Source organism: Schistocerca cancellata, chromosome 1 (assembly GCF_023864275.1).
Source record: "Schistocerca cancellata isolate TAMUIC-IGC-003103 chromosome 1, iqSchCanc2.1, whole genome shotgun sequence".
Taxonomy (NCBI): Eukaryota; Metazoa; Arthropoda; class Insecta; order Orthoptera; family Acrididae; genus Schistocerca; species Schistocerca cancellata.
The window spans coordinates 1,279,106,462-1,279,121,626 of record NC_064626.1 but is presented as its reverse complement, the minus strand read 5'-3'; the positions used below and the strand labels follow the sequence as shown (position 1 = coordinate 1,279,121,626).

At 42.4% G+C, this 15,165-nt stretch overlaps 1 protein-coding gene across 1 annotated transcript in view; it reads right to left on the bottom strand.

The window, feature by feature from the left end:
* The window catches only part of LOC126146787 (transformation/transcription domain-associated protein), a 508,296-nt gene that overhangs the window by 93,358 nt on the left and 399,773 nt on the right, over positions 1-15,165 (bottom strand). The window contains exons 56-57 of the mRNA XM_049915647.1: positions 4,544-4,660; positions 633-690 (exon numbers count right to left, since the gene is read on the bottom strand). Coding sequence (XP_049771604.1) covers positions 633-690; positions 4,544-4,660 — 175 coding nt within the window. The remainder of the gene's footprint in view (positions 1-632; positions 691-4,543; positions 4,661-15,165) is intronic.

Here is a 15,165-nt window from a genome sequence, read left to right as displayed (position 1 = left end):
TGAAGCAATTCAAAGGCACGTTGCTAGATGTGTTAGCAGTCAATTTTAATAGTATGAGTATGTGGAAATGGAGCAATATGAGAGTTTTATGAAAATCGTTTGCCCAAAATTTAATGAGAATCCTAGGAGCGAAGAGCAAGAGCCTTTCATGACCTGGTATTGAGAAAGTTTAGAGAATCAGCATTTGTGACAGCCTGTAGAAGGGCTCTACAGTCTCCAAACTTGAGTAAGGAAAAAATAAGGGAAACTGGGGCTCATACCAATACAGTCCCTCATTCAATTTGCGAGTGGAACGTGAGAGAGAATGACTAGCAAAGCACCCTCCAACATGCATTGTAAATTTTGTAGATGCTCATTATATTCCATATCTTACATTCTTGGTTATTTCCGAAAGTGATCACCAAATTGCATTCAAACTGCATTCTTTCTTCCCTGTTTTGAGATGCTCTGTTCACTTATTACAATTATGACTTCTAGTATCACCAAGAATACTTTTATTTTCCTTGGTCCCACCTTGTACTGTGGTGATTTCTTACAGCAGATCATCAATATGGATGGTAAGTGAGAAAATGAATAGTCCAACCATACGGATTCATATATTTGACTGTGGATCGTAAAAGGATGCTCCTTACCTGCAACACCTGGTGTTGGGCTGCCCACAGCAGTATTACCAGCATCAGAGGTGGAAGCCTGACAATCAAAAGAAAAGAAGTAAATTACAAAATAATCTTTTTATTTGAAGATCTCTGACCTGACGAATATATTCATCAAGGTTTTATTAATACTTAATTAGAGTACTGAACTACTCTAAATCATTAAACATTACAAATATATCAACATGTGAAACATCTATTGTTTCTAGGTACAAACACACACGTTAAAATGTTACAAAACTCATTTGTTGTTTTCTTTTAGATTATGTTGTTCTGCAGTACACTCGTTAGTGCCCATGTCTCAATAATTAAAAACACACAGCAAGTTAATTAAGTAACAAAATAATGATTCTAGGCCGCACGTCCAAATCGAAACAAAGTTGGTCCATTGTAATATGAGACACAATTTAGGTCGAATGAATGACGATACAGCTACAGTAGTTTGGTTTGAGTCGTAAGCTTAGCAGTTAAGCTTTACCAGGTAGCCATTGCTATGTGTCAGGCGCTCCGTCCGTATTTATATGGGTACCATTCCTTTTTCACATGCTTTGTCTGGTTTGAATTGACTGCTTATTTTTCTTTGATCTGATAAGTGCCGTTCTCTTTCTTATAGGTGTTTACGTCACTCTAAGCTGAAAATGCATTACTGTACTGTGTCACGCATGCGTTTGTCGCATTCTGAGTGTTTACGGTCTGTCGGCTCTTTAGTACATTACATGCTGCACAGAAATTAGAGTCATCTTAGATTTAAAAATCTAGTCAATTGCCGTGCTTCATTTCTGACTGTATCACTATCAGGCATAAGAATAATACAAATATAAACATGACATGATATGTATATTCTTCCGCATTTGCTGTTGTCTCACTCTAGTTTCGTAGTTATTAGGCAGACAGGATTTAAATGAGATAGCAGCAAACAAGAAAGAATACATGGAAAAAGGTTTATATTCGTATTATTCTTATGGTGAGAGAATACTGCATGTGATTCACAATTCAAGTTCCTATTAGCAACCACCTCTTTTCACAGGTAGGAAAAAATTCAGAACGTAGAGTTGGCTACATTGAGAAACATCCCAAACAGTCTTGCCAGTCGGATTTTTGTAGTACATTGAAATGCCTCTTTAATTTATTTACTGACGCAGAGGTTTTGGCGCCAGTATTTATCTTTGTGCCTGCAAAGCATGCCTAAGTAGCGCTACATATATTCAACGGCAGAAGTTAGTTGTGGCGGCACCTACCAACATTTCTCAGAACTTCCACTTTCTTTGCACTTGATTCTAAACCGCAGGCTGTTTTCTGGATTACAAAAACTGGAAAAAAAGTGTGGCTTAGATTCGAGTAAATACGGTATACGTGGAATAGACCTGGAGACACCTAAAGGTTTCAGATTGATTATATAATGGTTATACAGAGATTTAGGAACCAGGTTTTAAATTTTAAGACATTTCCAGGGGCAGATGTGGACTCTGACTACAGTTTATTGATTATGAACTGTACATTAAAACTTAAGAAACTGCAAAAAGGTGACATTTTAAGAACGTGAGACTTGGGTAAACTGAAAGAACCAGAGGTTGTAGAGAATTTCAGAGAGAGCGTTAGGGAACGATTGACAAGAATGGAGGAAAGAAATATAGTAGAAGAAGAATGGGTAGCTTTGAGAGACGAAATAGTGAAGGCACCAGAGGGCTAGTAGAAATCCTTGAGTAACAGAAGAGATATGACATTTAATCAGCAATGAATGAAGCAGGAGAAAAGGAGTAAAAGAGAGAGAGAGAGAGAGAGAGAGAGAGAGAGAGAGAGAGAGATTGACAGTGCAAAATGGCTAGGCAGGAATGGCTAGAGGACAAACGTAAGGATGTTGAAGTGCATACCACAAGGGGTACGACAGATACTACCTACAGGAAAATTGAAGAGATCTTTGGAAAAAAGAGAACCACCTATATGAATATCAAGAGCTCAGATAAAAAACCAGTCCTAAGAAAAGAAGGGAAAGCAGAAATGTGGAAAGAGTATATACAGGGTCTACACAATGGTGATGTACTTGAGGCCAATATTATGGAAATGGAAGGGGACATAGAGGAAGATTAAAAGGGATATATAATACTGGATGAAAAACGTGACAAAGCACTAAAAGACTTAAGTCAAAACAAGACCCTGGCAGTAAAGCTACTGATAGCCTTGGGAGAGCCAGCTATGACAAAACTCTTCCACCTGGTGGGCAAGATGTATAAGACATCAGACACTTCAAGGAGAATAGGATAACCCAACTCCAAAGAAAGCAGGTGACAACAGGTGTGAAAATAACTGAACTATCAGTTCAATAAGTCATGGCTGCAAAATAATAACACAAATCCTTTACAGAAAAATGGAAAAACTGGTAGAAACTGACCTCGGGGAAGATCAGTTTGGATTCCGCAGAAATGTAGAAACACACAAGGCAATACTGACCCTACAACTTCTCATAGAAGATAGGTTAGGGAAAGGCAACCCAACATTTATAGCGTTTGTAGATTTAGAGAAAGTTTTTGAAAATGTTGACTGGAATACTCTCTTTCAAATTCTAAAGGTGGCAGGGATAAAATACAGGTAACAAAAGGCTATTTACAATTTGTACAGAAACCACGTGGCAGTTGTTAAGTGTCAAGGAGCATGAAAGGGAAGCAGTGGTTGGGAAGGGAGTGAGACAGGGTTGTAGCCTATTCCTGATGTTATTCAATCTATATATTGAGCAAGCAGTAAAGGAAACAAAAGAAAAATTTGGAGTAGGAATTAAAGTCCAGGGGGAAGAAATAATAGCCTCGTGGTTTGCGATGACATTGTAATTTTGTCACAGCCAGCAAAAGACTTGGAAGAGCAGTTGAACAGAATGGACAGGATTGTGAAAGGAGGATATAAGATGAACATCAACAAAAGCAAAATGATGCTAATGGAAGGTAGTCGAATTAAATCACATGATACTGAGGGAACCAGATTAGGAAATGAGACACCTTAAAGTAGTAAACGAGTTTTCCTACTTGGGAAGCAAAACAACTGATGACTGTTGAAGTAGAGAGGATATAAAATGTAGACTGGCGACGGCAAGGAAAGTGTTCTGAAGAGAAACCTGTTAACATCAAGAACAGATTTGTCAGGATGTCTTTTCTGAAAGTAAATAAAAATGCCATGTGACTAGGGCCTCCCGTCGGGTAGACCGTTCGCCAGGTTCAAGTCTTTCGATTTGACGCCACTTCAGCAACTTGCACATCAATGGGGATGAAATGATGATGATTAGGGCAACACAACACCCAGTCCCTGAGCGAGAAAATCTCTGAGCCAGCAGGGAATCAAACTTGGGCCCTTAGGATTTTTCTGAAAGTATTTGTATGGAGTATAGCCATGTATCGATGTGAAACATGGACAATAAATAGTTTAGACACGAAAAGAATAGAAGTTTTCAAATGTGGTGTTACAGAACAATGCTGAAGATTAGATTGGTAGACCATGTAACTAACAAGGAGGTACTGAACAGAATTTGGAGAAGATAAATTTGTGATACGACCTGACCAAAAGAAGGGATTGGCTGGTAGGACACATTCTGAGGCACCAAGAGATCACCAATGTAGTGCTGGGGGGAAGCATGTGAGGTAAAAATTGGAAAGGGAGATAAAGAATGAATACAGTAGGCAGATTCAGAGAGATGTAGGTTGCTGTAATTTCTCAGAGATGAAGAGGGTTGCACAGGATAGAGCAGCATGGAGAGCTGCATCAAACCAGTCTTTTGACTGAAGATGATGACGGCAACAACAACAACTAGCCTACTACTAATACTCATATTACGAGATAACTGGAAAAGCAAGTAAAATATAGCTAGAGTGCAAAAGTTAGGGATATTTTATTTCTGTGCCACTTACCTGTTTAGTCACAGGTACCATTTCGACATTTTTATTTCGTTCTCTCTGTTCTATTTTCAGTGTAAGGTACAATGTCCTTATGGGGAAATAAACTGCCTGAGGGAACATTCGACCAATCTGGAAACGAATTAATTAATTAAATGTAACACAATATTTGTCACAACAACTTTCACACATAGCACAGCATACACGTAACAACTGTAAATAAATAAATAAATAAATAAATAAATGATGCAAAGAATTAAAAGGAACAATATTTCAATTATTTTAAAAACTTAGGCAATTATCACTTCATATAATAGAAAAGGAAATGTCACATTTATAAGGAGCAGCACACAAATTATTTCTGTGAACAGAGAGCTGTTACGTTACGCTATTAATAAAATTACCATATTTACCCAATTACAAGACAAGGGTTTTTCTCAAATCTGTCCTTCAAAAAATACAGGGTCACCTTACATCCACAGATTAAATTACTGCTACTGAAGTCACTGTGTTTACATAGTGCAACTGATTAGGCAAAGGTTTTATATTCCAAAGCAGCACTTCCTGCCAGTTTACCACAACGAACTGTACCAAAAATATCATTTTGGAGAGATCTTTTAATGCCATCTACCGCTGGAACTGCATACTTTTGTAACATGCAATTATAAATAATAAAACGTTTAAATACAGCATATGTTACCTTCACAAGAAATTAAATCAAGATGGCAGGTACACGATTTGCTTCTGTTAGCCTATCACACAACAGCAAACATGATCATGACTTCCAATAATATCATATAGATGATTACACATGCATTATGAATAAAATAAGAATAGTTTATGTCTAATATTCAAGGTATTTTAAATCTTGTCTTTGCAACTACAAGAAAACATATTTTGTCACCAAATGCATTTCATTTTATTGAAATAATAATAATAATAATAATACAACAAATATACAAAAGAAAACAGGAGAAAAAATTGAAAAATACATCCAACTGGCTGAGAAAGTCAAGGACATGTGGCATCAGGATAAAGTTGATATTATACCAATTATACTATCAACTACAGGAGTCATACCACACAATATCCACCAGTACATCAATGCAATACAGCTACATCCAAACTTATATATACAACTACAGAAATCCGTAATTATTGATACATGTTCAATTACCCGAAAGTTCCTAAATGCAATATAATATATACCGTACAGTTAAAAGGAAGTCACGCTTGGTCAAGGTCCACGTCACTTTCCATTTTTGACCAGACATAACGTCTGAGAAAAGAAAGAAATAATAATAAAATCATCAGTGGTCTGTAAGAGAAATTTGAAATGTAGCTTACTTTCTAGATCAGAAAACAGTTTGTTACAAAAATGTTGATTTCATGTATGACAATTTATGACTGATTTTCATTCACATGGTGAAATGCCATTTGCTTGCATGTTTTCAAGGCAGTCCTTTGTTTGGCATGTTGATTCCTGGTGGCAAACACAGGAGTACCTCAAAAACGTCCATGGACGCAGTTTCCTGATGTGAGCTAAAACCGGACAACAAATACCACAAGTAAAATCAACATTTTTTTGTTATGAATTGTTTTATGATCTAGAAAGCAAGCCAAATTGTAAATATCTTTCATTACACACCACCAATTATGTTTTACTTCAATTTTACAAAAAGTGCATTTGGTGACAAAATGTGTACTTTCTTGTAGTTGCAATATTTATGAAGCAACTACGGATAATATGATCACACAAAGTTAGTATAACAAACTAAAATATAAACAGCATTGTAAAGGAAAGCTATGGCTTCACAAATTGTAGTAAGGTAGGAACCTAATTTCACAGCTCAGGCTGTCAAAAATATTTGGCGGTCTATTTCTGACGATGTTGCGGTTTACATTGTTCGTGTGGGCCCTTAAACTGCCACTGTAGTAAGAGCACTGTTGATTTTTCGAAGTTGGTTACAGTGTTAGTCCAAAGTTGTACGATTTCTGCCAATTCCACTATAGGAAGCTGACAGGACATTGTATACCTGTCATTTATGCTTATATTGGCAGTGCTGTAAGAACTGTAAATTGTAGGAATCACTAGAGGATGCAAACTACAGCTGTGACTCAGTTAAAAAACATGGACCTACAAGTTCACAGTTCCCAACTGGTTCAAACAGACAACTTTAAATTAATGATGATTCATGAAGTCGAGGCCACATACAATTGAGCAGAAGGATGAAAATTTGTTGTTGTAGATATGAATGTTCACAGTTGGCATCAAGACAAAGAATAAATTAATGATTATCAGTTCTACGTGCCAAACTTTGACGGGAAAAAAAGTAGGGAAAATTTCATGATTTGGAGCAGCAGGTTGTCTAATATGTGCAAGAGAAACGTAATGAAGTGTTCCCGATTACTTGAGAAGTTATCCTAATGAATGTGCTGGACACACAGAAGAATTTGCCAACTGCGTGTGTCATAAAATTCAAAGCAAGTAATGGTTAGTGCATGAGGATGAAAAAGAGGGCAAGACATAACATTATGACGCATAACTACACTCACTCAATGACTTCCCATGGCAAATGTAGGAAACTACTTGCATGTCAGCTTCATGTGGTCAATCTTAGGAAATTGCATGACTACACTCCTGGAAATGGAAAAAAGAACACATTGACACCGGTGTGTCAGACCCACCATACTTGCTCCGGACACTGCGAGAGGGCTGTACAAGCAATGATCACACGCACGGCACAGCGGACACACCAGGAACCGCGGTGTTGGCCGTCGAATGGCGCTAGCTGCGCAGCATTTGTGCACCGCCGCCGTCAGTGTCAGCCAGTTTGCCGTGGCATACGGAGCTCCATCGCAGTCTTTAACACTGGTAGCATGCCGCGACAGCGTGGACGTGAACCGTATGTGCAGTTGACGGACTTTGAGCGAGGGCGTATAGTGGGCATGCGGGAGGCCGGGTGGACATACCGCCGAATTGCTCAACACGTGGGGCGTGAGGTCTCCACAGTACATCGATGTTGTCGCCAGTGGTCGGCGGAAGGTGCCTGGGACCGGACCGCAGCGACGCACGGATGCACGCCAAGACCGTAAGATCCTACGCAGTGCCATAAGGGACCGCACCGCCACTTCCCAGCAAATTAGGGACACTGTTGCTCCTGGGGTATCAGCGAGGACCATTCGCAACCGTCTCCATGAAGCTGGGCTACGGTCCCGCACACCGTTAGGCCGTCTTCCGCTCACGCCCCAACATCGTGCAGCCCGCCTCCAGTGGTGTCGCGACAGGCGTGAATGGAGGGACGAATGGAGACGTGTCGTCTTCAGCGATGAGAGTCGCTTCTGCCTTGATGCCAATGATGGTCGTATGCGTGTTTGGCGCCGTGCATGTGAGCGCCACAATCAGGACTGCATACGACCGAGGCACACAGGGCCAAAACCCGGCATCATGGTGTGGGGAGCGATCTCCTACACTGGCCGTACACCACTGGTGATCGTCGAGGGGACACTGAATAGTGCACGGTACATCCAAACCGTCATCGAACCCATCGTTCTACCATTCCTAGACCGGCAAGGGAACTTGCTGATCCAACAGGACAATGCACGTCCGCATGTATCCCGTGCCACCCAACGTGCTCTAGAAGGTGTAAGTCAACTACCCTGGCCAGCAAGATCTCCGGATCTGTCCCCCATTGAGCATGTTTGGGACTGGATGAAGCGTCGTCTCACGCGGTCTGCACGTCCAGCACGAACGCTGGTCCAACTGAGGCGCCAGGTGGAAATGGCATGGCAAGCCGTTCCACAGGACTACATCCAGCATCTCTACGATCGTCTCCATGGGAGAATAGCAGCCTGCATTGCTGCGAAAGGTGGATATACACTGTACTAGTGCCGACATTGTGCATGCTCTGTTGCCTGTGTCTATGTGCCTGTGGTTCTGTCAGTGTGATCATGTGATGTATCTGACCCCAGGAATGTGTCAATAAAGTTTCCCCTTCCTGGGACAATGAATTCACGGTGTTCTTATTTCAATTTCCAGGAGTGTACTTGCCAAGTCTTATGGGCAATACTGATCAGACCTACTTATTTTGATACGCCTCCAAATGTTAGAGATCTATAATGAGTTCTACAAATGAAATGAAATGACCATATAGTATTAATCACCAGGTGGCCTCAGCTGGAAATGGCCAAAATAACAGTAATGATGAGTGCACTAGCAGAGGGAAGCAAGCATCCCCTCAATATGTGATTCTTCGCAGAAAAACGATATCAAAAGAAAAACTGCCCCCAGCACAGATGAAAAGGGATGGATGATTACCTGATGCTGGATTGGTCAAAGGTTGTTTCGACCAGAATACCAAGTTCTTTGCTTAAAAAAAAAGGAAAATGGTTGTGCTGGGTCCTTTCATGAAATTAAGAATCTGAAGCAAAGAACAACATAGATCTGGTAATAATTTCTGGTTGCATGACCTCACAACTTCAAGTATTAAATGGACACTATATTGTGGCAGTTTTAGGTGGAGAGTGTTTTGAACTACGGTTGTGCACGATACCAAAAGAGATCGGGCATTAACTATCACTGCCAACCGCAGCAAATAACTGCCCTGTGTCCACTGCCAAATGCTTTGTGTTGCGGATTGCGTGTTTTCTTTTTCTTATTATGTAACTGGACCGCAAGTAGAGGTGGTAAAGGGAAGGACTCCAGTTCGGAGAGAAGGGACCGCACGCGAACCGCAATTGTTAGCCCCGATCTGGGCCGCCGATGCAGGAGATGGACTGCCGCGGGCGGGAAAAGGAGACGGTAATTCGGATGCTCAGGGGAACTATGAATGTCTGCTGCGTAACTGGCGAGCAGTTGTGCACGTGTGATGTGCAGTGGAGGGACACCAGCTCCACCAGTATGCTGGTCACTGGACTCATCCTAAAAGCTCGTCACTAATCGAGCCCCACAATGGTGCACAGGGTTGAGTAAGTGCAATGCTGAAGGTGCTGCCGAACCATAAGCCACACTTCCATAGTCAATTCGGGATTGGACAAGGGCTCTGTAGAGCTGCAGCAGCATACAACGATCTGCACCCCAATTGGTGTTGCTCAGGCAATGGAGGGCATTGAGGTGCTGCCAGCACTTCTGTTTAAGCTGATGAAGATGGGTTAGCCAAGTCAATCGAGCAACGAAAACCGGTCCTAGGAATTGATAGGTCTCCACTGCAGTGAGTGGATCATCATTAAGGTAAAGTGTGGGTTCCGGATGAACGGTACGACACTGGACAGAAGTGCAAGACACACGACTTTGCAGCTGAAAACTGGAAGCCGTGGGCTAGAGCCCACGACTGCGCCTTGTGGGTAGCTCCGTGGAGACGCCGCTCAGCAACAACAGTACTGGAGCAGCAGTAGAGATGCAGAAGTCGTCTGCATACAAAGACGGTGAGATGGAGGACCCGACAGCTTCTGCTAGACGGTTAATGGCTACTAAAAATAGAAAGACATTCAATACAAAGCCCTGCGGGACTCCATTCTCCTGGATATGGATGGAACTACGGGGTCACCAACTTCGACACCACCAACTTCGACACAGAAAGTACAGAGCTACAGGAAGTTTTGGATAAAAATCAGGAGTGGTCCCCGGAGACCCCACTCATACAATGTGGCAAGGATATGATGTCACCAAGTCGTGTTGTATGCTTTACGTAAGTCAAAAAAAGACGGCAATCAGGTGTTGCCGTCTAGAAAAGGCTGTCAGGACGGCAGACTTGTTGGACACAAGTTTATCAGCGGTAGAGCGACCTTGGCAGAAACTGCCCTGACATGGAGCCAGCAAGCCACATGACTCCAGAACCCAACACAACTGCCTACATACCACATATTCCAGCAGCTTACAAAGAACGTTGGTGAGGCTGATGGACCGATAGCTATCCACATCAAGTGGGTTTTTACCGGGTTTGAGCACTGGAATGATGGTGCTCTCCCGCTACTGTGATGGAAAGACGCCATCGCACCAGATCCGGTTGAAGATGACGAGAAGATGTCTATTCTAGTCAGATGAGAGATGTTTAATCATCTGGCTGTGGATGCCATCAGGCCCAGGAGCTGTGTCGGGGCAATGTGAAACGGTACTGAGGAGCTCCCGCTCTCTAAATGGGGCGTTACACGATTCACTGCAGCATGTAGTGAATGAGAGGACGTTCCCTACCAGCCGCCGTTTGAGTGTGCGAAAAGCTGGGGGGTAATTCTCCGACACAGAGACTCAAGCAAAGTGCTTGGCAATCGTGTTTGCGTCGGTACATAACTCGCCATTTATGAAAACACTGGGTACCTGCAAAGACGTTTGATCTTTGCCCAGACTTGGGAAGGTGACGTGTGGCACCCAATGGTGGAGACGTATCTCTACCAACACTCCTTCTTCTGTTGTTTGGTAAGGTAGCGAACACGGTCACGGAGCCGTTTAAAGGCTATGAGGTGCTCCAGGGAAGGGTGCCGCTTATGCCATTGTAGAGTTCACCGACGCTCCTTAATTGCTTCAGCAACTTCCGACGACCACCAAGGGACTGCCTTATGCCTCGGGCACCCTAAAGAGCGAGGGATCGCGTTTTCTGCCGCAGAAACAATTGTGCTAGTCACCTGCTCAACCATCACATTGATGTTACCGTGTGAGGGAGATTCAGCGGTGACAGCAGAGGTGAAAGTTCCCCAATCCGCCTTCTTCAAAGCCCATCTGGGCAGGCGTCCGTGCGCATGACACTGGGGCAGTGACAGGAAGATGGGGAAGTAAACTACCACACAGGTCATCATGAGCTCTCCAGTGGATAGATGGGAGAAGTCCTGGGCTGCAAATTGATAAATCAATGGCCACACTGAAATGCGGCCCCAGTATTTAAGAGGCAGAGGTTGAATTGTGACAGTTAAGTTTCGATATCTCTGCCTTGGCCAGTAAGCATGGTACCACCCCACAAGGGGTTATGGGCATCAAAATCTCCCAGAAGTAGGAAAGGTTTAGGGAGCTGATCAATCAGTGCATCTAATACATTTAGGGGTGCTGCACCATCTGGAGGAAGATATAAATTGCAGACAGTTATTTCCTGCCTCATCCTTATTCTGACAGCCACAGCTTCAAGAGGGTTTGAAGGGGCACATGTTCACTACAGACCGAGTTTAGGACATAAACGCAAACTCCACCTGGCACTCGATTACAGTCACTACGGTTACTGTAATATCCCTTATAGCCGCGGAGGGCAGGGGTCCACATTGCTGGGAACCAGGTTTCCTGGAAGACAATGCAGATAGCAGGTATAAAGCTTAACAGTTGCCGTAGCTCAGCCAGGCGGTGGAAAAAACCACCGCAGTTCCACTAGAGGATGACATCGAGAGACTGGGAAGGCACGGAACATTCAATGAGGCAGTTTATGCCTCAGAGTCACCTGCTGCACCCGATTTATTGCCTGAGCACTCTATATCCATTGTGTCTGAGGGTCTGGCGAGATCTAGGTCCTCAGCGGACGCCAAAATCTCCACTCCATCCTCAGCCACAGAGCTTGCAGGTAGAGGTGGTGTGGGTGCCACCACAGTTTCCTTGGTCTTAAGGGTTTTATTTTTGGATTTCTCTCGCTGCTCCTTGGGTTTACCTGGCTGGGAGGACTTCACTGGATCAGTCTCCGGGACTGAGCATGAGCGTGAAGCCCTACAAAGAGCTGCTTTTGGGCTCTTCAGCCACTGGCAGGGACGTCTTTCCCACTAAAAGAAACCTGCTAAGGGAGTGACCCAAGGGATCCCTTCCTAGCGAGAGAAGCTGAAGAAGACTTATGCTTCTCCGGCTTAGTAGTGGGGACAGACGTCCCCGATGGTTGGGGGGGGGGGGGGGGGGGGGGGGGGTGTTGCTCCCGAAGTAGGTGGTGCAGGAGCAACAGGGAGGGAAATGCCCCCCACCATCTAGGGGGCAGGTGCAGTCTTCCAGCTATGAGAGGTGACATGGGTTGGCGGAGCTGATGAGCTGATGGTGCCAGAACTATTGTAGTGGCAGTGTAAGACACAGAATGCATGCATTCAAATTTTCTCTTAGCCTCAGTGTAGGTCAGTCTGTCCAGGGTCTTGTACTCCATGATTTTCCTTTCTTTCTGGAGAATCCCACAGTCAGGCGAGCAAGGCGAATGGTGTTCTCCACAGCTGACACAGATGGGAGGCAGGGCACATGGAGTATTGTGACTATTATGAAAGGGTTCAGAAAGTGCTGCATATCCAATGCTATGGGTGGTTCACAAATTATGGGACTATGGGAGGAAGAAATGGCAGTAGGCTTAAAAATGAAGATGAATTGAAGACAGTTAAAAATACTGATATGGCAAAAATAGTACGCAAAAAAGGAATTGAAAATAAAATTTGAGATAAATTATTTCTCTCTCTCTATTTTCTTTCTGCTTTTATTATCAAAATCAGCGAATGAGCTAAGTTTAGAATATTATACATTAATTTTTAGGCACATACTATGAATCAATAAAACAGTTTCTACTTATGGCTAGTCAGATTATGTTAGAAATAAACTTTTCCCACTGAGTCTGTTTAAAAAGGGTTGGGGTGGCCTCATCTTATATTCAGGTAAACACAGTTCTGTCAACGTCAGTAGCAAAACATATCACAGCAAAATTTATGGTACAAATAAAACATTGAGATATATTTGTAAAACTAAGAATATTTTCCACAAATGTGGGTACATTCTCCTTATCATAAGCAGTATATTGTCAGTTGTTCACACATTATAGGGCCTTGAGATTACCATGATAGGGCCTTGAGATTACAACTGAACAATAATGAATAGGAGTGCCTACTTACCAACTGTCGAAACACGGACAGCGGGAGCACAAATGGAAAAAAAAAACTTTCAGAACTTCTTACAGTGGCTGCTTTATCAGAAGAAAAAGGAAGATAGCAAATAGGAGAAGGTTAAGGAAAGTGATAAAAAAAATGCTCCGAACCCTGCATAAGGAGATTCAATCACCTGATGCAGGGTTCAGACAGCTAACAGATGCCTAAATGATTTTGATATCACTAATGTACCAGCATTAAGTTGGCATTGCAACAGCTATCAACATTATGCATAATGATGAATATGGAGATAGTCTTTTCAATAAATGTTATGAGTTCAATATTCCTGAAAAAGGGAAAAATGCAACCTAACTTACTATTGGGCAAATCTAATAGACTTTTACTGCAAAGAAAATTTCTGTGTAAGTGACAGAGAGTATGTACTAGCAACACATAGAGCAAACACTGTGAGACAATAGTAGTCATCTCACTGTGTGTTCTACCAAGTGTCCAATCTGTATTCTCCCTGCTGGGACCAGAGGCAGAGAGGACTTTCTGAACAACAAGTGGTTGTTCTCATTACCGATTTTTACACATTTTTCTTCCTGCCAGGAATTTTTCCTGTATTCAGTTTCCTCCCTCTTTTTGGGTCATTTATAATGTACTTCCCTCATCCCTAACTTGCCTACTATGCTCTCTGCCACTTCAAAATTGTTAGGTTTTTAAATCTTCTGTCATACCACCAGGGCTAATTTCCCAATCATCTAGTACAATTTGTCTCCTGTGGCCAGGTGTCTTGGTTGACATTTTATGCACTTAAGCCTCAAATCCTTTCCTATCTGCTGCTCCTGGCACTGAAAACTAACCAGATTTATACATTCAGTGCACTTATATCTGGTGATTAGGTTTTCTCTAGCAACATTATAAATAAGAATATTCTCTGAAAGGAATGCTAATCCAATGCTCACTAAATTAAATGTTCTGAAAGAAATTTCACCAAAATGAGGTTTATACAATATACTCATTGTCAGAAAAAGGCTGAGTACCTGTAAGCAACAATTTGATGTAGATGCTATTCCATACATTTAGGCGACTTCAGTACATATGAAAAATGATTATGTCACCCTGTAACCATGTTATCAGGTTCACCCTGTAACCATGTTATCAGGTCTCTCAGCTTATGTAATGTGCACACAATCTGTCAAGATGGTTAAAGTGGATCAGGAATGACCACCCAGTGTGCTTTACACCACTGGAGGGAGACAGGCAGCAGTTGGGCCATTGAACTGCCATCCAATGAGCAACTTGCCATTAAATCCACAAAACAGACAGCTTCTTTTGGAGTGGAGTGATTCACAGAAATAATGGAATGCCGAATAGTAGTACCACATCATTTTCGTTGACGAATATCAGTTTTGTACCCCTGGGATTATCGCTATCAGTGCAGGTGTACGGCACCTTCAAGGTAAGAGGACCCATTGTGAGTTTACAAGCCCTGCCACTCTCGACATGGCCCGAGTGAAACAGCACACAGCAAGGTGGATCTTCAGAAGTGTGGCCAGAATTTAGCACCAAGACAGGTGGCCACATGTAATGGATGGAACTTCACAAACAAGTTCTGGTTTCTGCAGCAGTTCCAAATACAGTTGGAACTGTCACTTTGCAGCTGTAGAATATTGCTTGCAAATATTACAAGGAAAAACACTACACCTCCATAATAAGTGCCAATATCAAATTGTGTATCTCGATTTTAATGTAGTGTTGCACAATGCTGTGTGAACTTAAATTTTTTAAATGACACTGATTTTTAGACTGATAATAAAAACACTTATGACACTCTTGTA